The sequence below is a fragment of the Dermochelys coriacea genome, chromosome 2, assembly GCF_009764565.3.
Source record: "Dermochelys coriacea isolate rDerCor1 chromosome 2, rDerCor1.pri.v4, whole genome shotgun sequence".
Classification (NCBI taxonomy): domain Eukaryota; kingdom Metazoa; phylum Chordata; order Testudines; family Dermochelyidae; genus Dermochelys; species Dermochelys coriacea.
In genome coordinates, this window is record NC_050069.1 from 244248381 (window position 1) to 244274808 (window position 26428).

At 44.1% G+C, this 26428-nt stretch overlaps 2 protein-coding genes across 2 annotated transcripts; one reads left to right on the forward strand and one right to left on the reverse strand.

The window, feature by feature from the left end:
• The first annotated feature begins 2310 nt into the window (after nt 1-2310).
• On the forward strand, nt 2311-8280 carry GJD4 (gap junction protein delta 4). Its single transcript, XM_043509578.1, has 2 exons — nt 2311-3699; nt 6161-8280. Exons 1-2 carry the CDS (start codon nt 3636-3638, stop codon nt 7357-7359), a joined length of 1263 nt encoding a protein of 420 aa, XP_043365513.1. The 5' UTR covers nt 2311-3635; the 3' UTR covers nt 7360-8280.
• Nucleotides 8281-23589: 15309 nt separating this feature from the next.
• FZD8 (frizzled class receptor 8) lies at nt 23590-26407 on the reverse strand. The gene is given in 6 exon segments (XM_038392856.2): nt 23590-25264; nt 25266-25345; nt 25348-25437; nt 25440-25532; nt 25535-25704; nt 25706-26407. Coding segments are annotated over 6 exon segments (2010 nt in total). The 5' UTR covers nt 26275-26407; the 3' UTR covers nt 23590-24256.
• Between the last annotated feature and the right edge of the window lie 21 nt (nt 26408-26428).

Genomic DNA, 26428 nt, shown 5'->3' on the forward strand with positions numbered 1-26428 from the left:
AACCCTCTGATTCCAGTTATTTGGAAGACAAAAATACATTTTGAAAATGAACTATAGTGAAGAATCAGCTGATATTTTACATAATTCCATAGGCAACATAGAAATACCACATGGCACTGAGTTTTACATTTATGGTTAAGTGTATTACTGAGGTACCGCCCGGCTACAACTGAGATCAAAGCCCTAGTTTGCTAGGCATTGTATGAAAACATAGTCAAAGGGCAAGTCTACACTATGGGGCTAAATTGACCTAAGTTACACAACTTCAGCTACATGAGTAACGTAGCTGGAGACAACATACTTTAGGTACACTTATTGTGGTGTTTACACCACACTGGCTTGACGGGAGAAACTCTCCTGTTGCCTTACCTTATGCTTCTCATTCCGGTGGGGTACCGGAGTGTGATCGGCTGTCGATTTAGAGGGCCTTCACTAGACCTGCTAAATTGATCCCTGGTGGATCGATCACTGCAGTGTCAATCCACGGTAAGTGGAGACAAGCCCCAAGACAGCCCCTGCCTCAAAGAGCTTAGTAACTTGCCTAAAGTCACGCAGCATAGTAGTGATAGAGCAGATTAGAACACAGATCTCCTGACTGTGCCCTATCCCCTCTTCACTAGGGCAGAGATTACAACACAATTCATAAGCCTACAGGATAATGCTTTATTTTTAAAAAGAAAAATACACCTACCCATCTCAGCACATCTCCCTATCATGGAGCTATTGTGCCCAGATTTTCTCATCTGCCACAGTCAAGATGGTGGCAGATAGAGTTTTAAGGAACAAATATGCTTATTCTTTACATACTGTTATAGTCTATCATATTAAAAGCGGCTAAGGACATTTTAACTTGTGATTATTTGACATGATGAACAATTTATGACCTACTGTGTCAATGCAGCTGCTGTGCATTAGTATCCTGTCAGCATCTTAACATTCCTGATTCTATTTTTGATAAAGGAAGTTTCACACGAGTAGCTACTTTTCCAAAATTAATATGGTTATTTGCACTCTTTTCCACTCCTAACTCTTCCCCTCCCCCGAAGACCACAAAAATGCAACCTCAAGCACCATAAAAACAGTACAATACAGTACGAAAGAGCTCCCTTTGGTTGGAAAATGTTTAATTACAAAAGTACTAAAAAATTAATACTACATATTTATTACTTCAGATTAAAATCTTTTACTAAGGTAAATCCTCATCAGCATTTTATTTTTTTGAAGTTCCATCACTGTACACTGGTTTATATGTTTCCCTTAGGCAGACTAACACAAATGATTCTCTTGCTGTCCTGTCTGAGGCCCTGAGCATTCCTGATTAGGTCTCATTGAATTCAGAGAGTCCCTAGAGAAAATGTTTTTGGAATTGTTACATATTGCGGGAATACTGGGTGGGGAGAATGGGAAATTATCCAGTTACCAGTGGACCAGAGTCCACATCCCATGACCCAGTCATGCTACAACTTGCACTGACACGCTTCAGTTGACAGTTTCAGTAAATAGGTGGTCTTGAAAGGATTAGATTTTTTTTTTTAAATCTGTAAATGTCAATTTTACTATATTCACACAAATCAATGAAAAATATTTCCATAGCTGCTAATTCATATTTACAGATAGGCAAAGTAAGAAAATGCTGCTTGAGAACTTTAGAGACTGGTTTAAGGAAATTTACTTTGTATATTTTGATGTGTTGACCATTTATGTTTTTAATGGTTATAAAGCTTTAACTTGTTGAATCTCAGTGTCTGTTACTAAATAACTGTCTGATCTCACACATTGTCTGAGCCCCCCATAATATCCCACACCTGTGAAATTTTAAATTTATAAAAATCAAGTGTTAGATTAAAAGTAATAGTTATCAAAGTTATATTAAAAAAATCTAATTCTGCCAAACCTACAAATAGTTCAGTCCTGATGTCCAGGCAAACCTTGGCCTAGTCCATTCCCTTAGCAGTGAGGGTCTCCAGTTAGAAATACATTTGCAGAATTGCACTGACAAGCTCACACTTTTGCCTGTAATTGGCTCATAGAGGCTTTCAGGCCTGTCAAACAACTTTTCTCCAACCAAAATAACACCATATGTCTTGTGGTTCTCCCTCCCATCCCTCTCACTCCCCTGCCCCCATTACATTGTACCGCCAGATGTGATTACCCCTGCAACACAGCCACATTGTGGGTTGATGGGATGGAGGGGAAGGGAAAAGCAGATTTTGGGATGAGGGTGGAAGAAGGGTGAGGAGTGGAAGAAGCCTTGGCTCTGTAACAGTTGTAGATTATTTTCTCTCTGGAGCTAGGGGTGACTCAGGCTATGTCTACACTTCTGACAGTGTCTAGTACATACGCTGCATATACATCTAGCATAGGTACAAAGAACAGTGTAAATGATAAGGCACTGCTCAGGCAAGTAGAATGCAGAAACTCCAGAGTATATACCTGACAGGGCTCTCTGTCTACCCCAACAGGGTCACCCATGTCTACACTGCTGTTTTTAGTAGCATAGTATCTCACTGCCTCCCTACTGTTGGAGCCTTTCTTGGCTGCCCCTCCGCTCCTGGAGCCTTTCATTGCTGTGTGTAGCTACACACCACAATGTGGAAAAGCGCGCTTTTCACTGCAGCGTGTAGCTACATGTAGTCTACATGCCATGGCAAGGCCTTAGAGTCATCATTCCCTCCTGGTTTGCTATGCCCATCACTCAGAACAGACTGCGTAAGTACAGTTGAGCCTTAACATGCTTCATGCTATGGCTTACTTCTTAAATAGTAAATGTCACATATCTGCTTAGATTGTCAATTATTAAGGCAATTTCTACTAGGCTCTTCCCAGTGATGACTACAATGCAAAACAGTTCAGACGGGAAGAACTCATCCAAATGAAAATGACTTTAAAAGATTTTTATTTTCCAAGATGCTATTAAAGAGATCACTTTCATCCTCCATATCCCTGCAGGGTAGAGATTGCTCTCCTCTCAGGCTGAAGGCAAGTTATGGAATTTTTGGTCCAACTGTGATTGACAAGACCATGATGTCCTCTCAGAGAGGGTGTGTTTTATTAATAAAATTACTTTGGGAAAATTGCAATGGGATAGATTCCTAGTAAAGAGTTGCTAAACTGAAAATGCCTTCTGAAGACAGGGATGTTGGTCCCTTTGTATCTCCTTTCCTTGTATTTTTCATCTGTGTTCCCCTTGGGGAAACAGAGAGGCTTCTATTATTTCCTGTACTGGTGTCTGATTTTTGCCACTGAAATATCCTAGCAATGCCAGGAGGCTGGAATGCCCTGGGAGGGTAAGAATAGCCCACAATGGTTGAGATTACTCCTGTTGCCTTTTGTCTACTTGCAGTTGTCAGGACAGGGGGACCACAGAGGTAAGTGCAGCAAATAGATCTGTGAAGCTAGAACTTTTGTGAAATCAACTGTATTTCCTAGGGAGGATTTGTTCCCAATTTGTAAAAGTCAGCAGGCCTATTTAGCTCTTTCATAAAAATAATTCTTCATCAATAATGTTGTTAATGATTGGGTATTTTCCCTGCAAATATTTTTCTTCCTTCTCTGTCTAGGTCTAATTTGCTTTGAAAATGCCAGAATCCTCCTTAAGCTTTCTGAAGCTGAAAGTGTAGTGAATTAGTTCAAAGATGGAGCGCTGGGACTCACTAGGGTTTTTGATTATCACTCTCAACTACAATGTTACGATTGTAGGTAAGTATCTGTAAAAGCTGTGCTCTTTCTTTCAGTTTCATACCCCCCAAATCATCCAGGTTTCTTCCCTGTTCATCAGCTTTCATTTCCAGCTATCAGTCTGACCACTTCCACGGTCCCCCTCCCAAAAGAGAGTTAGTTGTTTGCTTTGGGATATAAGAGCTGTTGATGATTGATTTTTTTAAATAGAAAATATTCATAGCAGATGAAGTAGGAATCTAAATGTTAGAAATTAATGTGGGGCATGGGGAGGAGCTTTCAAATCTGGCTATTCTTACCCACCAAGTTTCCTCCCAGCTCTACTGAGAGCTGTAATGAAACACTCAAAGCTCAAGGCAGATGTAAAAAGTACATTTTTCCATTATATGACACAGCTTGCTTTAACAGTGAAGTAAATAATACAGGGAGAAGTAAAGAAAATATTTTTCAATACACTATTTGGTGATTAAGCAATCTTGTTTTTCATAGTTGGGTTTTAAAAGTTTACAGCATTCAAGTGCATATTAAAAATGCACTTTAATTTTAATCAGACAATGACCTCAGTCTTGTCTGTCTTTTCTTTTTCTTTTAAATAAGATTCTGTCACTGATTCACTTTGTAATTTTGAGCAAATGATTTAGGGCCAGATCCAAAGACTACTGAAGACAACTGACTTTTATGGACTTTGGCCTATAGCTCAGTCCTGTAAATATTTATTACAGGGCATTGGTCACTGCAGCAAGTAATCCCAGTAACTGTCAATGAAATGGCTTGCTATAGTAACTGTCTGCAGAAATGAGCCCTTAGGGAAAACGATGCACAGAGTTATTTGTAAAAAGCTTGTCTCTCTCACCAAGAAGTTGCTCCAATAAGAATTATTACCTCACCCACCTTGTCTCTATAGTACTAACCTAACAGGGACCAAGTGATTTTTAAGTGGAACTCTCTCATGTGTACCTTCTAATTAAAAACTGATGCCCTAACACATCCCAGGGTGTTGAGAGGCTTAATTCATAAATGGTTTTGAAACATTGAGATCCTTGCATAAAAAGTGTAATAAAAATATAGAGTATTATTTAAGGGCTACTTTTGATTTCATATAGTAGCCATTTTTCTCCACCAGAATAGCCAACTGAAAACACCAAGAATGCCATCAGAAATAGTTTGTGGTTAGGAAATATATTAGTAGTTGGTTGTGGGAGGGTTTCAATATGATCACCTATTCTGCAGTCTCACGGAGCTAACAAGTTGTTTATATATTCTTGCCGAGTTTCACCATTTCTGAGAGCTGTGTTACTGTTATTGTCTCTCTTGCTGGCCACAAGAGAGGTATGTAGCTCATCTCAAATGCATGTCAAACACCCCAATGTTTTACAAACATTTAAATGTTTAAGATTCACACAAATGTTATAAATAGTACTTAGTTTTTTGGCAAGTAGGAGAGGCGATTGTCTAAGACTGTATATGCATACATCATACACTAAAAGCAAAATCCTAATAATTTTTCTGTAAAAAAATTTTTAAAAATACCTACAGGGACTATTTTACCAACTCTCTGCCTGTAAAACTACGTGTTTATACCAGAGAGAACCACTCAGTACTTTAGATTTCTAGGGCTCTGCACAACCATTAATTTAGATCCACTCCTGCTTCTACTCTCGTCAAAAGTTTTTACTATTGCATTTATCTGGAAGCAGAATTGAATCCTTAACCTTTATCCTGTGTTAATCGCTCAACCCCCTTATTGTTTTGCTTTAAGTTGTGAAACCAAGGCAGAGAGATTATTAAATTCAATGACATTCCAAAGACCATATGTAGTCAGTGGCAGAGCCAGGACTGAAACTCAGGATGTCCTGGCTTCAAACTCTACCTGCATATATTGATCAGTATAGAGGTAGTACTGAGTTTCAGTAACCACTCCAGTAAATGTTTCGAGTCCTAATTTTTTGGTTTTCTTTTTTTTCCCCTTTGCAAACTATCCAGTATTGGGGTTGAATTTTTCTGTTAGGGTTTGTGCAAAGATTTTATATATTAGTAAAAACTCCAAAGATATAACATGCAACCTTTTTTCAGTCTAACTGCCCTTTTTTTCAAACCAACCGAGCTCCACAGCCCTGGAGAAATGTTTTTTAAAATTATTATTTAATTCTTTATAGACCAATGTCTGTGTACACATTACTTTGCGAAGGTCTAACAAAACACGATCCGGTCCTGAGAAGCATAGAGTCTGATGGAAAAAATTAAATAAATGAGAGGTACTCAGAACAATCAATGCTTGATCGTGCCCCAATATTACTAAGGGTTTTAATGGAGTAAGGACTGTAGAATTAAGGACCTGATCCAAAGCCCACTGAAATAAATGGAAAGATTCCAATTGATTTTTGTTCATAAATAATGTAATCCAGTGTGAACAATATGAGCCTCTTGTTAGATTTCATTTTCTGTGCTGTGAATCTAATCACCATTTCTCCTTCCCCTCTAGGAAAGATCTGGCTAACGTTAGTAATCTTGCTGAGAATGGTGGTGATAGTGTTAGCGGGATACCCCCTCTACCAAGATGAACAAGAACGGTTCATCTGTAATACCTTACAACCAGGATGCTCTAATGTGTGCTATGACATTTTCTCTCCTGTCTCTCACTTTCGATTCTGGCTCATTCAAACAGTGTCTGTTCTGCTACCTTATGCTGTATTCAGCATGTATGTTCTGCACAAAGTAGCCATCCATGTTGTGACGGCACATTGTTTGCCATATAGATATGAAGGAATGAAGGCCTTAGCTGGCCATTCAGCTTTGAAGGAACCATGCAAAAACGTTGCAGTCACTAGACCATCCTGCAAGGCAGATCTTCTGAATATCCCTGATTTTTCTTGGGCATACACTGTTCACCTTTTTCTAAGAACACTGGCAGAGGCTAGCTTTGGAGCTGGACAGTATTATCTCTTTGGATTTTTTGTTCCTAAACGCTTTTCCTGTTACCAGTCTCCTTGTACCAGCATGGTCGATTGCTACATCTCCAGGCCTACTGAAAAATCGATCATGATGATTTTCATTTGGGGGGTGAATGGCCTCTCTTTTCTGCTTAGCCTTGTTGATCTAGCCTTTGCCATCCAAAGAATGGCAGTAAGAAATGGACAAAATAAACCGATGGAAGATCTCCAGGCAGAGGATGAGCACAGTTCAGTTTTGCCTCCAGCTGATAAGCAGGAGGATTCTCCACCACCTCCAGAGGACAGAGGCCATCAACATCTAGTGACACACAACAGTCATACCAGAGAAGTGTCTTACTCACTTCATTCTGAAGATGAAGAAGAACTTCAGGAGGAAGAGAAGATTATCTCCCAGAAAACTGCCATCTCTAACCTCAACAGTAACAGCAATAAGCCCTGTCTAGCGGAAAGCCTTGCTGCTAATCAAGGCAGTAATGAAGTGCCCCTGTGTATAAGTGACCAGCAGCATATTTCATACAGGCAGCTGAGACATGGGCAACAGCAAACCTTCACCAAAGAGGCTTCCCTGACTTTGAGACCTCAAGTCAAGTCCCATCTTGGGGTTTACTCTTCTGGAAGTCAGAGCAAGCTTTTAGGGTGTTATTCTTCAGTTGAGCTAAAAGCTTCTATTGGGCAATCAAGTTGTAGCAGTCCTGGCTACTTGGGATCAAAAAAATCAGAATGGGTGTAAAGAGCCATGACATTGCATTTACTTCTCCTGGAATGACGCACATTTCACACCATCTAGTTTGACATGGAAACCTCGGTATCGGTTAAATTCCATTTTTGTGCTTGTAAAAATGTAATTTTACAAACATCCCCCTGGCGGAACGAAGAACAGGAAGCAGAACTTACTGTGACTGACAGGATTGTATGGAAATCCTTGAAAACACCATGTGGCAGATTTCATTAAGATAGTAACTTTTGCTGTTTGGAATGTTTGATATTGAATATTAGGGATCTTTCTAAACTCCACCACAGATTTATACTGATATGGCTTTTAACATTCTTTTCAGATATATATTCATTTCATTATTGTTGTAGTCAAGCATAATATTTTTCTTTATATTAGTTGAGCTTATTTAGCTTTTCATGTGTGACGGTGATGTGTTATCATTTCCTGGAGAGGAACCACATTAATTATTAAACTGATCATAGATAGAAAAGCATTAAATATTTAGTTCTCTATTGGTGAAATCTTTTTAATGGGATCTGTGTTGATTATGCTGTAATATCACAAAATATTAGGACAAAAACCTTTTGTAAGTCATTGTATTTTATCAGCTGTGAGAAGGAATGCAGGGAACAAACATGGATTGAATGCATCTTGTATGTCTCTCAAATTGATACATGGACAGACAGGTGGATAAATAATGCAGATGCTGTGGCAGAATCCTGGAGCTTGTTTATTTGTCTTTATACCTATCTATTTTTAAATGACTAGAGTCTCCAGTATATATCAGAAAGAGCCTGATTGTGTCTGAAAGGGATGATAAAGTTAATAGTCCTTTTCCTCCTCCTGCTCAGTGGTTTGTAGTTACTAAACTTTGGCCTACACTAATAATGCTATCCCTTAATTGCAGGTCAGGCTGCTGCCTGATTTTTAGCTTCCTGCAAATCCCCATAGCGTGAGGCCAATTCTATAAACATTCAGCTGATGTGGAGTTCACTGAAAGTTGAGAGCACTGGAACTTTCAGGGTGCGTATGTGTGTAACGTGAATATAAATTTCTGAAAACCGCCAATACCCTCTTAGGAAGATCTGCTTGACTCAAGCTTACTTCTGATGCAGTTGTGTTAAAACACTGCAATGGTTATAGCTGCTCAGTGCTGGAATACATCAAACCTCTAAGGTACCTGTAGTGTGCCAGGTGTACTGCAGCTGAGAGGCAAGTAGTGAAGGTGCTTCAGCAGCTACGCCTTGTAGGCGCGAGTCCTAGCTCCTCTGCACTGGCTCCCTGTCCAGTTGCTGCTCCCCCATTAGTCCCAATTCTATGGAGACCTGCAGCCAGCTGTCGTGTCTGGCTGTAACATTCCATGTGCAGCTCCGTGTACGGTTCCTGGGGGTTTCTCTCTGCATTCAGCTTCTCTGAAGCTCCTGGCTCATCATGCCATTGATGCTTCCCAGCAGTGCCCACTCACTTCCTGGTTAGAATTCTTCCTCCTACCTGGCCAGGGATGTGCAGTTGCAAGGGGGTGATTGGATTGTAGTCCCCTGCTTAGCAGTGTAAATGGGGTCTGAATGAACTCTCTTCTGACACCTAGTTTGGGAGAGGGAGAGACTTCAGGAGCAAACTGTATTTACATGAACACACCTACTCTGCATAGGTATCTAGCCAGAGGTGAAAGTAAGCCGGTATGCCTCAGTACGGTGTACCGGCAAGAGCGGGTGCACCGTACTGGGGCAGCCCGGCTTCGCCAGGGAGCAATTTAAAGGGCCTGGGGCTCCCATTGCTGGAGCTCTGGGGTTGCGGCTGTGAGGCTCCAGCGGCTATTTAAATGGCCCAGGGCTCCCCTGCTTCTACTGCCCCGGCCCTTTAAGTAGCTGCTGGAGCCCCACCACTTCCCCAGGGGTCCGGCAGCTAATTAAAGGACCAGGACAGTACAAGCAGGGGAGCCCTGGGCTGCTGCTGCTACCCCGGTGGGGGGGGGAGGAGGAGGTGAAGGGAGGGCACTTACCTTATAGGGTGGGCTGGGGCTGGCTCTGACCCCCTCAGCCCTGCTCCTTATGGGGTCCAGATCTGACCCCAGCATACCGATAAGTCGCTCGACTTACTTTCACCCCTGTATCTAGCAAACAGGAGCTGTGTAGCTCCAAGTGATCAGCTTTGACTGGTATTAGATGAGAAATCACTTTAGTACTGAATGCAGGGGTAGTGAAATGTTATCAATGTCATTACCCTCATTGTATGACTAAAAGGGAGCAGACCTGTGCTGAACTTGTCCTGATTGAGGGATCTCCCTTAGCTAAAAGGAACTCACTAAGCCTGGGGCTTGAATGTCAGCTCCCTCGTGAAAGTAAGATGGGTGTGGACTCTCACTAAGGATCCCCGGGTTGGTTTACCCTGTTCAAAAATAGAGTTAAATAGGTTTCATTAGGAGCCTTTTTTTATTTCAAGTACTTAATGAGAGCTAAAATCACTTGTGGTGGGGCAGTGTTTCTGCTCAGCCTGCTGAGAGCTAAAAATCACGAAGAGACTGATCTACAGAAGTCACAGCAGAAGGTAAGTGATGGGCTGCTGGTGAAAGTGGCAAGCGGACGGCTGGCTGGTGGGGCAGCCAGGAACCATGGTGGCCAGCTAAAACAAGTGCTCAGATGGTGAAGCAAACAAGGTGCCTTCTTCCCCAGGGTGGGAGATGAACTCACACAGATGCACCTCTGAACCCTAGGTCCTCACTGACTAAGGATAACCACTGTGAGTGGTGTACTGTGAGGGAGCGGGGAGGAGGGGGTGCAGTAAAGGAACTTTTGGTTGTAGAACTCAAGAACATGAGGCAGAAGGCTCTGACCCACTCACTCTAAGGTGGGTGTCCTGCTCACAGTTTTATGTTTATGAATCCTGCTTGCGGCATTTTCCCTAGCTAATGTCGGGTGACTTCCCTCTTTTCATTAAAAGTTTCTTTGCTATACTCAGACTCTGTGCTTGAGAGTGGGGAAATACAGGGGTAGCAGGTTTGTGTAATTTGTGGTGGTGCCCCGAAGGGATTCAAGTCCCTGCCTAAGGCTCTGGGAGGGAGCTGGGGTGCAGGATCTGGGCTAGGGAAGGCAGTTGAGGTGTGGGAGAGGGTGCAGAGGACAGGCTCTGGGAGGGAGTTTGGGTGCAGGGTCTGGGCTAGGGCAGGGGTGCAGGGCTTACCTTGGGTGGCTCCTGGAAGTGACCCACACCTCCCTCTGGCAGCAGCTCCTAGGTGGGGGCCCGGAGGGGTCTCCACGCAGCACTGCTCACAGGCACTGCCCCCACAGGCCAGAGCTCAGAGTGAGGGCAGTGCACTGAGACATGGCCCCCCCAGGGGCCGCAGGGATGTGTCGGCCGCTTCTGGAAGCAGAGCAGGTGGGCAGGAAGCTGCCTTAGCCCCATTGCGCTGCTAGTGGTGGGGGCCCTGGGCCTTTTTAAATTGCCTGGGTGTGGCAGGTGGGAGCTCCAGGGGAGGTGCACAGGGGCAGCAGGCAGGGCTGGGGGTGAGACCAGGATCCGAACTTTGGTGGAGCTGGGCCCCTGTGCTCTCATATTGATGGAGCACGGGCACCATGGGCCCATACGACTTGCTGTCCCTGGGAAGTACTGCCTCTCAGAGGCACCTGGGATGGTGTGTAATTTTCCCAGGTTGCTGGGTGGAAGTTCAAGTTGATTTTGTGCTGTATGGTTGAAGAGGAACCCCTAGATATTGAACCTGGCCCTGGTAGTTGCTGGCTCCCCCCGGCAGAATGATGAACCTGCTGTAACCTAAATCATTTTAAAAACAGTTTCAGTGAACAGGGTGGAAATATGGAAAGGTCATAAATTGTTCATTAAAAACTTCAAGCCCATCGATGATTTTAGGTGTTTACTACTCACAGCTGTAGTCATGTAAATGGATGGCTGGAAGCTAATTAGAAGTGGTGATTGAGGGGGTACAAGTTATGACAGAAGCAAGAGACAGCAAAGTAAAGCAATTTGAAAGGAGAAACAAAAGTATTCAACTATATTAGGGAGAGGAAGGGAACAGAATATCTTCTATTGAGTTTTAGGATCCCTGACTATTACGGTCAGGTACTGAAAGAGTCCAAGTCCACTGAATCTAGGAAGGGTAGAAATGTTGCTATCTGGAACTCAGATAATTACCTTCTGACAGAAAATTAAACTAGACCCTGCTGTGACAAATATTGTAGGAACTTGGCTTAGAACTAAAACAGTGAAATAGCTAGATCTACTGCTACTCTTGCCTTTGTGACTTATTTCAGAGAGTGTCCCTTTATGTTGGAAAGAACCTACCACTGACAAAACGCTAAGCTTTCCAACTCGCCTTCAAATCCCTTCTTAACCATGCTTCTTTAGTAAAGAAGGGATTTGAAGGAGAGTCAGAAAAAGATGGCTCCAAAACTTTCTAAAGATGGCTCCAAAACTAGAATACGAGATATGGTCCTCCTCAAGCTTTGGGGAAGTTTGGATTTTGCACTCAGACAATGCAAGAAATCCAGATCACAAAGGAATTACCTCACCAGCAACAAGTTGATATTTTTAGTTTTACTTCATGATGTAGAATAGTAGCTGTGTTTGTTGCTCATCGGTCGGTCCCACATGCTATAGAATATGGGAAGCTTAGTGCTGACTGAAGATTGTAGGTGACAAATGGATTTATTTTTTCCTCAGGAAGCTCAATATCTCCCCTTTTATCCTAACGTTGGCTGAAGCATGTCTGGTTACCTTCCCACCCCAGTCTAATGGAAAAAATTGCTACCCCCTATTTTTATGATTGATCATAGGCTGGTGAATGTGTAATCACCTATAGTAGCAGTTGTCCTCTCTCTCCAGCTTCAGAGCAGAAAGTTATTACAATTTGAGTTAACAGATGTATAGAGTTCCTTAATGTAATATAGCAAACTATTAAAATTGTCTCCCTGTGTTGATTATTGCAATGATTGTCTGATCAGAGAAAGGGGATATTAAATTATACATTTAAAATGATTTATCAGATTAGTTATTTGGTCCATGTTTTAGGATAATTTAACCATCAAAATATAGTGTATAAAATAAAACGGGAGGGGAATTATGGGACGCTATCCCCTGCTAAGCAATAAAGTAGTTTTTTTTTTTTTTTTGACATGTAATCATGTTTAATTGAATTGCTAACAATGTTCTGAAGCAACTGTTCCAAATCATAACAAAAACTCTTCTTGCCCTATAAATAGTGAATTTTCTTCAAGTACAGATACTAATTTAATTGAATCACCCACATTGCCCTCCTTATAGTCTTGTCATTGTAATATTGTCCTTCCTCCTCACTTCCTCGTTTTTTGCGGAAGATCCTCACTGATTGAGGAATGTTTAGTTTTTTTTTTCCTACCTCCTTGACTCAAATCAAAACTCAAACTTATTCCCAAGGAAGTCCTTCTACCGAGAGGGTATATATTGCTGCCTAATTAGAAGTGCATAGACATTTGGATAAGGGTAAGTCCACCTTCACAAAATATTATGAACAACAATTAGTCACACTGTTACATGTAAAAATACTGTAAGCCAAAGAGGTTCTCAATCAAGCAACTGCTTTTCCTTTGTTTGCCAAACAGAATAAAATAAATAATAATAATAAAATTAAAAAAGATACTAAAGGCTCTGTATTACCAACAGCACTCAGTAAGGATTTCCCCACAGACACTGAAGTCCACTGGTAAATTACTCCTGAAAAACTCCACAGATAAAAAAACCTGCATCAGGAGCTTCATTTTTTCTCTTCTTTGCTGCTCTCCGCAGCATGAGAATATCAGGGGACAGCAGACAAGTTTCCTGTAGCTCAGGGATGGAGACCTTAACCCAGCTATCAGAGCCACACTAGGAAGCTCTCACTACTGAAAACCTGGTCTCAGTCAAGATGGTGGTGAATGTCACATGCCTCCTGAAAACCCCCCACTTCCTACATGCTCAGGAAGGGAATGTACAACTGGAAGGAGGAGTGGACTTATCCCCACATCTGGCTTTCCCATTGTATCAATTCTTCAGTCCTCGAGATTCTAAGCACATCAGGCAAGTGCCTGTTTATTTTCTGTCTTGTACAGTGCTGAACTTTTGTTGGTATTATAATAGTGGAGAAAGGCAGGAGGGTCTGACCAAGCAAAAGGAGCTTCTGCAGTGGCTCCTATTACTGTCTTCCCCAACCCAGCACTGAAGGTGGTAATACCCCTCCTCTCTACAGAGCACTTTAAGCTGAAGCAGGAAGTAAACACTGCCAGACTCATTCAAGAGGATGTTCTAGGGAGTAGCCTTCCTGCCCCTGCAATTTTAGACACTGCTTCTCCTCACCTCTCTCGACATCAGCATAGCACTATTTCTGAGGCCTCTGACAGACTATTCCCTTACTGGCTTCAGTATCCTCCTCCCATCTTAATGCTCTATACCTGCCCCATCCTACACTTCATCTGTAGTCAACTGAAATCTGTACGGACAGAGAAGGAAGCCAGGTGGACAATGCTGTATTATGGAATGAATCCATAGCTTTTCTGGCCAAAGCATTTTGCTGCAACACAAAGGTGGACAGTCCATACTTTAGCTTACCAGCCAAGATCCTAGAGTTTGACCTAATGTTACTTATCTGTTTCAGTAAGCCTGACGGGAGCATGAGGGACCCTTACAAAGGCCTTGCATCCTAAATATTATGACTGACCCTCAAAATGAATATGAAGTTCAAAAGATAACCTGGAAATAGGGAGAGATCTTGGCTCCCCCAGATATGATCTTCCTAATAGTCAAGAAAAGACTGTCACAGATTGGTGGTCAACCTGGTGTTCTTGAACAAGTGGGGGAGTATTCTACCACTTCAAGATGGACAGAATCCATATCTTCAAATGTTCGGTGACTACAGAGATAAGGGCCATATAAATACTTGGATAGAGAAACTCTCCTTCCAAGCAACTGAACAAATTCCTTACAGCTGGAAACCATATTCCATGATGACTGGTCAATAATATTGGCTCAGGTTTCATTAAGAGGGACAAAAGCAATGATCACCTTCCTCTTATTTGGTTGGTTTCTCTGCTGTTGATGCTTCACCAATATTTTGAATCTAGTAGGAGCTTTCAGATTAGGAGTTTACATTTGATTCCCTACCAGCACAATGTTCTGATCAGAAGTCAAGAAGAGAACAGTGTATAGGAAGACATCTAAGGAGTAACTTTCCTCCTACAACATGTGGGATTCTTGAAAGACTATGGCCAAATTCTTTCTGGAATCAACACAGAGGATAGAGTTCCTATTTACAATAGCATATACTTCAGCTCAATTTAGTCTCCCTCAATGGCTTTTGGGAAATTAGGATGGCACTCACTGGGAGACCTACTTCCCTTAGGTTGCTTGGAAAATCCCAGGCTGAGGTCCTAGATATTGTATTTATCCAAAATTTGACTTTCCAGAGCTGAAGCAATAGACTTTTCCATAATACAGAATTGTGTGTGTGAAATATTTCCATTAGAGAGGCCACTCCTGGAAAGTTTGGTTATAATGCTTTTCTCCAGAGGTCTCCCTGCTCAGGATTCTCTGCTTCATGTCGATCTCCAGCTAGTGCACATAATGAAAGTAGTGAGTGTACGCAGCTCTTCCCAAACCAGGTTTCTCTGTTTCATGAGTATTTGACTGGTTCATGTTAATACTTTATTTAAGCCTATTTGCTGCTCTCTAGAGGAACTGAAGGAGGCTGCAGTGTTTAAAAAGATTTTATATACTTTGAGTTTTACAAATAAGCCTTTTATGGTCTAAGTATGTAAAAACGTTATGCAGCCACTTCTGTAGTTTTTACTAGAGTTCAAAACTAGGGCATTACATTGATTGACTACGACACTTGCAATGGTGAAAGGTGTAAAGTACTCAGCTGGTAGTTCACTTGCCTTTGGGATTGCATGTTCCTGTAGGGAAGAACAACTAATGTAATCTTCCCCCCCCCCAGCGCTTAATTCTGAGATATTCAAGTAAGATGTCTCAATTCTCTACTTTGTGATAACATAGGTCTGAAATAATATTTTTATCATATTTTTGCACCTAAACTTCAATTCTGCTTGGAAAAATATTTTACTAAAGAAATATGTAACTATGACCTTCTTTGCTATTTAAATAGAGTGAAATTCTCCCCTCACAGAGGGCCAGCACAAATCCTGTGCACCACTCAAGCATTTACAGGGGGATTTAGATGTGCACAGACATTGTACTGGCCCTCTGCACCCACGTGAATTTCACTCATGGTGAGCAAAATGTCTCGGGTGATGCCCACTTAACTGGTGAAAGGGTGTACCTCTGGAACCAGGAGATTCTGAAACTGCTGGGAGTTCAGCAGTTTGGATAAAGAGAAAATGGAAGAGGAAGGAAGTGTAGCTCCAGCAGCAGGGGGAGAGAGATGGGAAGCGGGGAAAAGTATGGGGGAAAAACTGTCCGGGAATGTAAGGCAAGAGATGGAACAGAGGAGGTCAAGAGAATGAGAAATTGGCAGAAAATAGGACAAATATTGAAGTCAGTTGGAGAAGGTGAAGGATCTTGTGGTTATCACTCCTCTGAGCGCTGAGTAGGGAGCAAGCTGCCTGAGCTTGTCTATCTAAATATAGGAATGCTAGTCTCCAATGAATAAATTCTTCTCCTCACGGCTCTGATCCTGAGCATTACTTTTCTCATGTAGTTCCACTGTCTACAAGCCACTTATATACTTAAGCCCCTGGCCCTACAAACACTTAAGAAGTGGTTACTTCTGGAGAAGACTTCCTCCCATGACCTTCAGCCCACAGGTAAGTCATACTGGCAAGTAGAAATCCTTTCATTTCCACTATCCGTGCACGTAGTACAGGACAGTGTGTCAGGTTTACAGTGCAATTATGAGAAATGTTTCCTATGGCCCTGATATAGCAAAATGTTTAAGTGTCTGCCTAAGTCCCACTGAAGTCTAGGATGATAGTGGCATAAAGAATAAATGTATGAGGTTTGCAGACAATACCAATCTGGGAGGGATTACAAGTGATTTGGAGAACAGGATTAGAATTCAAAATGATCTTGACAAACTGGAGAAATGGTCTGAAATAAATAGAATGAAATCCAATAAGGACAAATGCAAAGTACTACCCTTAGAGAGGAATAATCAATTGTTCAAATACAAAATGGGAAATGACAGCTTCAGAAAGAATACTGCAGAAAGGGATGGGGGGAGGGGTATAGTGGATCAAACCAAATATGAATCAATGTAATATGGTTGCAAAAAACTAAAAAACCCAACTAAAACAAAAAACATCATTCTGGAATGTATTAGCAGGAGTGTTGTAAACAAGACATAAAAAGTAATTCTTCCACTCTACTAGTCACTGATGAGGCCTCAACTGGAGTATTGTCTTCAGTTCTGGGCCCCACGCTTTGGGGAAGATATGCACAGACCAGATAAAGCCCAGAGAAGAGCAACGAAAGTGATTAAAGGTCTAGAAAATGTGACCTTTGAGGAAATATTGAAAAAGTAGGGTTTCATCTGGACAAGAAAAGACAGAGGGGACATAATAGTTTTCAAATACATAAAAAGTTGTTAAAAGAAAAGGGTGAAATTGTTCTCATTAACCACGGAGGATGGGACAAGAGGTAAAAGGGCTTAAATTACAGCTAGGGAAATTTAGGTTAGATGTTAGGAAAAACTTCCTAACTGTCAGGTAGTTAAGCACTGGAACAAAAATTACCCTAGGGAGGTTGTGGAATCTCTGTCATTGTCTAACCTGTTCTTAAAAGCTCCAAGCACCTGTCAGGAATGGGCTAGTTAATACTTAGTCCTGCCTTGGTCCAGGGGACTGCACTAGATGATCTGCTGAGGTCCCTGCCAGTCCTTTACATCTATGATTGTATGTGCAGGCTTTGATGAATTGGAGCAAAATCTGCAACTGGTAGTCTTCGCAGTTAGGCAAAAAGAGGATGAAGTTCACTCTTCGGGCCAGCTGAGGGCACTCCTAGCTGCTCATTAACACACAGCAGTAAGACAAAAGCCATTCACATATACACACACAGGAGGTCAAAGGAAACTTGTTCTGGACACTGATTTTCATCAGAGACTAGTTTATTTGTAAGGATTTTTTTTTTTTGAGAGTTGTTCAGAAGGATTTACCAGCTGTTTGGCGAAAGAAAGAATCAGTTGCTCTCCCAATCAGTTTTTATTTCAGATTAACATTACTTAGGCAGTGCACCTTAATGTGAGCCTGATTAAATAAACATATGATAACCAGTCACTGGAGAGCCTCAACACACTTTGAATTTGGACTATTTAGGCTAAAGTTTCCAGCCTCTCTCATTTCTTCTTTTCCCCTTTGTTCTGTACTACCTTGGGTCCCTATTTTCCTCCTTCCTCTCTCATGCCTGAACCCAGAGAAACCCATTCAATATGCTGTTTTGTGTCTCTTTTAATTACTCTCCTCAAATCACTCCAGATCTCAGAATGAATTATGTATGCATCTCTGACCTATGCCCCAAAGGTTGTAAAATTTAAAGACAGCAGTTTGATTGCTAGCAGAGGCAGTCTGATCCACTGGTAGATTTGGTGTTATAGCTGAGAAAGGGTGGATGCATTTAGGGCATTGAAGGTAGAAGATCTTAAATCATGTGTAAGGAAAAGATGATCACTTAAAGCACAGGACACAGTGAGGAAACATGGGTCCTATTCCTAGACCTGCATCCGATGAAGTGAGCTGTAGCTCACGAAAGCTTATGCTCTAATAAATTTGTTAGTCTCTAAGGTGCCACAAGTACTCCTTTTCTTTTTGCGAATACAGACTAACACGGCTGCTACTCTGAAACCTAACAGAATGAATGTCAATGTAGGGTAATCTCTTCCCTGTGCTTGCTTCCCATGGGGACTTTTGTGAGAATTAATTCATTAGTGCATGTAAAGTGTTCAAGACCATAGATTAAAGTCCTAGAGCAGTGGTTCCCAAACTTGTTCCACCCCTAGTGCAGGGAAAGCCCCTGGGGGGCCGGGCTGGTTTGTTTACCTGCCACGTCCACAGGTTTGGCCGATCGTGGCTCCCGCTGGCCGCAGTTCGCCGCTCCAGGCCCATGGGAACTGCTGGAAGTGGTGCGGGCAGAGGTCCCTCAGCCGAACCTGTGGACACAGCAGGTAAACAAACTAGCCTGGCCCCCCAGGAGCTTTCCCTGCACAAGCAACAGAACAAGTTTGGAAACCACTATCCTATAGAAAAGATATTATCCCAGTCTTCAGAAGTGTCAATTCAGTGTTGGATCTGAGATAGTAAGTAGTCTCTAAGGCAGTTTGTCAAGCCTAAAATCACATTAAATTATAACTCCATATTTTAAATACCAGACACTATGATAGTGTGAAAAATGTCTATGATGTACTGCATGGTTCCTGCTTCAAGGCAGCTGCACTCAGCTATAGGAGTTCAATACACGATAGTGATGGGCACTCGTATAAAAACCTAGATAGACAGAGCTGTCTAGTAATTTAAACATATTGAAAATGGACCCATCTTGTAAGATTTGTCCTCTATCCTCCTCCCACTATGCTCAGGAGGAATCTGTTTCCTTAGCAAATAACCTCTACTACGAGCCTGGACTTCCTCCTCCTGGCCTGAAGCAGCCTTCACTCCATAGCGTTTTTGCTTGCCTTGAGGTCCTACATCTGTTTTTTTATTTACTCCACTTTGGGCAGAGCATTTAGCCTACACCAGTCTTTAGGCTCCTTGCACTGCATTTGTTAACTTATCAGAAAGATCCTAGCAGAGGCATTCCTCTCAGCTCTTGCATTTTATGTACTGTTTGGGAAGAAAAGTATTGCAGGCTTGAGATACACATCCTGTTTCTGTTCTGGAGCTTTTACAAATTAAATTGACAGACTGTGCATGAGCCTTGGAAGCAGGCAGTGGTAGCCTGACCCCCCCACCAAAATCAATAGGAGTTTTGGTGCAGACTTCACTGAGGCCCGGATTACCAGCTTTAGAATCCTGCTCTAACTCAGACATGGACATCCCCTCTGAGGTTGGGCACTTGACTTTTCCCTTCAGCCTTAAGTTCCCTTCCCCATGTAAAGATGAACACAGTATTGCTTACCTCTCTCCATAGGGTGTTGGTAAAGTTTGTCAAGCACATTCAAAGAACTCTGGAGTTAGAAAGTACCAGGATGTATTGCACAGGAGGATTCTACAAGAGACTCTCTATCCTCAACACCTCTTTTCAAGCATCTCTTGCTTTTGTTGTGACTATTTAAGTAAGGGTGTAGTGGTGGTGGTGGGGGTTATGGCATGGGCCAAGGTAAGTTTCCCAGAATGCCTGGTTCTTAAACCCACATCATACTTTTTCAATATAGTTATACAGAAAACCCTCCTGCTGACCCAAATTCCAGTCTCACTAACTCATTATAATCATCTGTGGCAGCTGTTGGCACTGCTCATGCCAGGAAAAACTTCAAGCAGGGGCCAGAAGACTAACATATAGCTCCAAGGGAACCAACCCTATGGCGAGTTGTTTCATTAGCATGCTCTAGTACACCTGTGAAGTTCTGCCTCATTAAAAAGCCCACAGGAAGTTAGGCTAGTTCCTTAAAAAGCTACAGCACTGCATTAGCATTATGGATAACTCACATTTTTCATTTTGAAGGACCATATAAGGAAACTAGTCCAGGAAGAGAAAGAAAGTTTAAAAGGTACATTGACTCATAGATGGGGGGAGGGGGGGAATAAAGTAAGCACAGTTCTTCCCATTTACCTAACTCAGCTTGGATACTAAGCTATGAGATCCTCCTATTAACTCCCTGGGGGTTCACGGAGACATCCAACTTTTCAAATGTTGTCACATAATCAGTTATGTAGAAAGCTGTATTATTTACAGTCTTTGCATCAGCTCTCAGTTTAAACATGTATATCCTGAGCACTCTGCGATTACTCTATTAATTGTATCCTTGTGTAACCAAAATGTATCTATTATAATGTGGCCAGTAGGTGGCACTGTAGTATAAAATACTGATCAATGGTTAGTCCATTTTTAAGAAATATGCATTACATGCGTTTCTACTGAGATTATTTTTTTAGTTTTCAGAGTAGCAGCCGTGTTAGTCTGTATTCTCAAAAAGAAAAGGAGTACTTGTGGCACCTTAGAGACTAACAAATTTATTAGAGCATAATGAAGTGAGCTGTAGCTCACGAAAGCTTATGCTCTAATAAATTTGTTAGTCTCTAAGGTGCCACAAGTACTCCTTTTATTTTTTTAGTAACTGTCTTGTAACTTTAAGTATATGGTAGATTGTCACACGTTAAAACTGTTCTGTAATTCACAGTACCCCACGGTGCTTAGTTTGATCTGGAAATTGAGTCAGATTTTGAACACTGGTGAATTGTGGCAGGATGACTTGTCATTGTCTAGTTGAGAAACAATATAGTATGGTTTGTTTCAGATTTCTCTTTTCTTGTATTCCTAGTACCTTCCTTCTGTTCTTCTAAAGCCCTTATTGCATATAAATTCTCCAGCCCAAACATGAGTTTTGATTTTCTAGCTTCAGCCACACTTTAGTGTCATTGCACCATTGTTCAGCTCTGACCCTGTTCCCCACTGCTAAAAGCAAAGTCAACTGCTAACTAGCTTTGAGTCGGTTATTATGACTATGAGGTGAACCTCCATCTCTAATAATACTGACAATTTTGCAAACTATTTAATGGTTATAACTAAGTGAATAAATGGTACCTATGCTGAAGAGGCAGTAGGATGACTCAGGGTTGTACTAGTTGGCAGGATATTTCTCAAACAATTAAGTAGCTGATAAGCTACTACAAAGTCTTCATGACTTTTTAAACTGTGTGCATAATCAAAGGAGGTTCCCTCAACAGGTGCTTAGGCAAGTCAAGCCACAGAGCCACGTTACAGCTTTTTGCTAAAAGTGCTTTTATGGCAGTACTTGGGTGTCCTGCTACAGCAACCACATGCAGACACAACTCAACTCTCGTAAAAATACTTCAGAATAAGTTTCTTCAAATTTTGATTCTAGAGTCGACTGTAGGTAGAGGAGTCCAAATTTTATCTGGCAATAGATACTAAAATATGTGACTTTATTAAGCATTCCTTAGGAGGAGGAAACTCCCTCCATAACCACATGGAGGTTCCCCCCCCCCCAAGTGCTAGGTAACACCCCATTCATTTTACATGTGGCGCACATGGTGTAGGAAGTATGTTTTTAAACCCCAATCTGACTCACCTAAAGAAAAACGCATGTCTGTAACAGTCTTGTTCAGCTATCTGGTATTGAAATAAAATATTATGCTAATACAGGCTTTGCTACAATGCTGCATAAATAGCAGTAGCTAGAAGTCTTAAAGTGAAGTGTGTTCCTTGTAAATGAGCCACTTAAGTATTGTTTGTACACAGAGCTAACAGGGCCAGCCTTTTTGTATGGCCCCCGCCCCCTTCCCCTTTATGAATCAAGTAACACTATAAAACTGGAAGTTCCTGTTTAGTTATGGGAACTCCTGAAGGGGACACCAAAATCAAGTCAAAACTCACTGGGACAAAGTTTTTCCCACCAATGATGATTGATGCCTATGTCATTAGTAGGGCAGCTGCCCATCTCTTATCTTGATTGACAGGCTAATAAGGGACCTGGGGCTATCTTTTCATTGCTAACACACAACCTCACCAATTGCTTTTAAATTACTAATCTCTCAGAAAATAAGCAGAATGAATAAAAATATCTTTCTGGAGCAAAGAACTGTCTACTGCAGCTTTTACTTCTTATGGTCTACAGAATCCTAGTTCTGAAAACATACCAGAATTTAGTCATTAATTTCCAGGCAATAAAGGAGTTTTTTTAAAGAAAAACTTTTAGTTTATAATTTGCTTCAATTAGGAGAAAAAAGAGAATGGAATTTTGTAGTGCAATTGTCCTGCAAAGGAAAATGCTTTAAATTGGGTAGATTATGTGAGCAGACCACCTGTAGGGCATTCATGCCTTTTTTCTATACTGCTCCATCCCATGCCTTGCTGCCTGCAGACTGGCTAACAATGCAGGGAAAAAGCTGTTTAAAAGGCTGTTCTCCCTTTTCCCTCTGCTGTTCACTAACTGTTACAAGTCTTCCTCTTTTTATTTTAAAAAAAGCTCCACATCTCTGTAATTGAAGAACTTTAAGGCTCCATGGTGGCCAATTCTGCAACAAGAGGAACCCAGCAGCAGGGAAAGAAACTTCAGACTATACATCATGTTTGGAGAAGAGAAAAGATCAAAGTTTTTCCAAACTCAAAAGAGACCAAGTTCCCTACAGATTAACCCTATTCATTTAGCTCCTCTTAAAGGAATGATGTTCTGAGCCACTGAGCAGACAGGTAAAAAGTTCAACAATTGCTAAAGCATTCTTCTGTTAATTCAACAGCCTTCTGCTCAAATAAATTACTTAGTCTTGACAGAAGAACAATACCTTTTCTTTTGAAAAAGGACCATATTTGATATACAAAAGTTAAGTATGAAAGGTTAAGATGTTAACCTGTTAGTTTAATCTGTTAAGGAAAGACTAATCTAATAACAATTCTTAACTCACTGTTCTACTGTAAAACATGATCTATGGATTTGAAACATTAACCTTTACACATTAGCAGTATGCAGCCCCTCTAAAGGCAGGTGCTTACAAAAGACAGACAATAGCTATATGAAAGGTAGTGTGAGTTCACATTCCTAAAATAACATCCATTTTACAGGATACATAACAAGGCATGTGGGAGATTACTGCCTCCTACAACTTTAGTTTACCTATAGCGTGATGGCTTACAAAGCATAGAGCAGCAAAGAATTATTGTAAGGCACCTCAGGTTTTAGGACATTCAACAAGTCAGTCTAAAAATTTGTTTTTCTTTAAAAAAAAAAAAGAAACACTACCACCTCATTTTAAGTTAGATAAGTAACTGCATTAAGGATTGCATTGTTAATAGAGCTTATAGCGACATCTTTCAGTGACAGAGTTTACTAAAAAAGAAAAGGAGTACTTGTGGCACCTTAGAGACTAACAAATTTATTAGAGCATAAGCTTTCGTGAGCTACAGCTCACTTCATCGGATGCATTGCTGTAGCTCACGAAAGCTTATGCTCTAATACATTTGTTAGTCTCTAAGGTGCCACAAGTACTCCTTTTCTTTTTGCGAATACAGACTAACACGGCTGCTACTCTGAAACCTGTCATTATGCAAGAGTTTACATCAACATCTGGAATCAGGCTAGGAGGGGGAAGCTTGGAAAAGTCATTTATCAAAAGTCATTTTATTGACAAAATAGAATACTCAAATATTTGCTCTTACAGAGGGAGCCTCTAAACTTTTTACAAAAAAATTTACAGACTGTATAGCTTTGGATATATACATATCTTACATATTTGTACAAAGTAACAAATAATTATATAAATACATCGTTTACTGCAAAACCCGTATTTATTTTGGGTGTATAATTAAGACATGATTTGTGTGTGTGTGTGTGTTTAAGGCATTTGCCTGGTCATTAAGAATGCCCAAACCCTGCAGTCCCCTCAGGCCATCAGCCTCCTCCGCTGGTCAGGGTGCGAGGAGGACCCCTGGTGAAGGGAGATCTCCTGCAAGTCCAGGGAGAGAACCCGAAGCTGCTGCTTGTCCTGCTCGCTGTAGAAACTGCTGAGCCTCCTCCCCCCTTTTCTGTCAGCACAATAATAAGCTGACGCCTTGAAGTACATGCTCCCTGCCTATGAATGGAGACGGGGGGGGGGGGGGAGGGAAGGGGCTGGTGCTTGGGGCCTCTGCCGGCTGAATTGTTCTGCACAAGCCGTGGCTAATGGGGACCATCGGGGGTTCATCAATGGCAACGAACAGCGAGGGTGCATGTCATACAGGCCAGCGGCCCCCCCGGCCCCCCGCTCCCTATCACGGGCCTCTCCAGCTCTCACACTTGAGACAAGGGCATCTGCTTGGGGTAGGACAGCGAACTGGCGGTGCCCGATCTCCACGTTAAGCCAGTGCTGACATCGCTGTACATGGAGCCGCCGCCGCCGCCGCCGCCTCCTCCCAGTCCCGCCGCCGCCGCCGCCGCCGCGGCAGCTCCCTGCCCCCCGCCCCCCGCCGCCGTGGGGCCGGCGCCTGCGGCGCCCTTGCTCGCCCAGCAGCAACGGGTGCAGAGGGCCCTCCAGGACTCCAGCGTCTTCCCCGACCAGACCCAGAAGCCGGAGGTGATGCCCACCACCAGGCACATGAAGTACTTGAGCATGAAGACGGCGTAGTCGGGGCGGCGGGCCTGGTCGGGCTGCTGGTCGCGGAGGCAGGGGCAGTTGTGCGTGGCCTCCCAGCGGGGCCGGTTGTGCTGCTCGTAGAAGAGGCAGGCCACCACGCTGGCGGCCGGCACGGTGTAGAGCACGGTGAAGAGCCCCAGGCGGATCATCAGCTTCTCCAGCTTGTGCGTCTTGGTGGGGCCGCCCTGCTGCTTGATCACGCTGCGGATGCGGAAGAGCGAGACGAAGCCGGCCAGCAGGAACATGGAGCCGATGGCCAGGTAGATGAGCAGCGGCGCCAGCACGAAGCCCCGCAGGTTCTCCAGGCTCTGGTTGCCCACGTAGCAGATGCCGGCCACGGGGTCGCCGTCCACGGAGCTGAGGGCCAGCACGGCGATGGACTTGACGCTGGGCAGCAGCCAGGCGGCCAGGTGGAAGTACTGCGCGTAGCCGGCGATGGCCTCGTTGCCCCACTTCATGCCGGCGGCCAGGAACCAGGTGAGGGAGAGGATGACCCACCAGATGGAGCTGGCCATGCCGAAGAAGTACACCAGCAGGAAGACCACGGTGCACAGCGCCGGGCCCGTGCTCTCGTAGCGCACGTGCTCGGCCCCCGCCAGCTCCGGCTGCAGCTCCGCCGCGCCCCCGGCCGCGCCCCGCCCGCCCGCGGCCGCCGCGGCGCCCCCCCGCCGCCCCCGCCGCTCCGGCCCCGGCCCCGCCGGCTCCCGCCCCGCCGCTGCACGCCACCTTCTCGTGCCCGGCCACCAGCGCACCAGGTAGCCGAGCGAGACGAAGAGGTAGCAGGCGGCCAGGAAGATGATGGGCCGCTCCGGGTACTTGAAGCGCTCCATGTCGATGAGAAGGTGGAGACGGTGGCGAAGGTGGAGAGGAAGCAGAGCACGGACCACAGGCCGATCCAGAAGGCGGTGAAGGCGCGCTCGTCCGGGCTGAAGTAGGGTTGTGGCAGGGCAGCGCGCAGTTGGCGATCTGCCCCGTCTTCACCCGGTTGTAGAGCGGGTGGCGCTCGCTGGACACCGACACCATGGGCGCCCGGCACTGGCAGCCCGGCTCGCACGGGGGAGGCGGCCGGGCTTGCGGGGGAGCTCGGCCGGGGGCGCCGCGGCCGCGGGGGCCTGGCCGCGCCCCCCGCCTTCCCGCCGCGGTGCGGGGGCTTGGCCGGGGGCGGCGCGGCCGTGGTGAGGTCGGTGCGGTTGTAGTCCATGCACAGCGTGTCCGGGTTGCCTTGCTCCGGCAGGCGGTCGCAGCGCATCCTGTCGGGCCAGGCGAAGCCGTACTGGCGCATGAGCGGGGCGCAGCCGGCCTTGGCCCGCTCGCAGACGCTGCGGCAGGGCGGCAGCGGCTTCTTATAGTCCTCCAGGCAGATAGGGGTGTACATGCTGCAGAGGAAGAAGCGCAGGTCGGCCGAGCACTGGATCTCCACCAGCGGCCAGAACTGGTGCACCTCCAGCCCCGCCTCGTCCTGCGTGTCGTGGTTGAACTGGTTGGGCATGTAGGTGTAGTTGTAGCCGATGCCTTTGCACAGGGGCACGGTGATCTCCTGGCACGCCAGCTCCTTGGCCGAGGCGGCGGCGGCGGCGGCGGCAGCGGAGGAGGCGGCGGCGCCGGAGCGCTGCTGCAGCAGCAGGGAGAAGGCAGCGAGCAGCGAGGTGATTTCCAGCAGGTAACTCCGCTCCATGCTCGGGGGAGAGGGCGGTCGCCCGGCAGCTCCGAGTCCGCTCTGCCCCCTAGTAGCGGAAGGCGCCGGGGGCACCGCCAAGGCCCGGAGGAACGGCCTCCCCCGGGGAGAGCAAGCGCCCCGCCGCCGGGGTGTATCGTCCTGCCGGCAGCCC

What these genes read in the sequence shown, in the direction of transcription:
- GJD4 (XM_043509578.1), top strand. Translation starts at nt 3,636, where the DNA reads ATGGAGCGCTGGGACTCACTAGGGTTTTTGATTATCACTCTCAACTAC. An exon ending in CTACAATGTTACGATTGTAG is followed by an intron (nt 3,700 to 6,160) that starts GTAAGTATCTGT and finishes CTTCCCCTCTAG; the next exon opens with GAAAGATCTGGCTAACGTTA.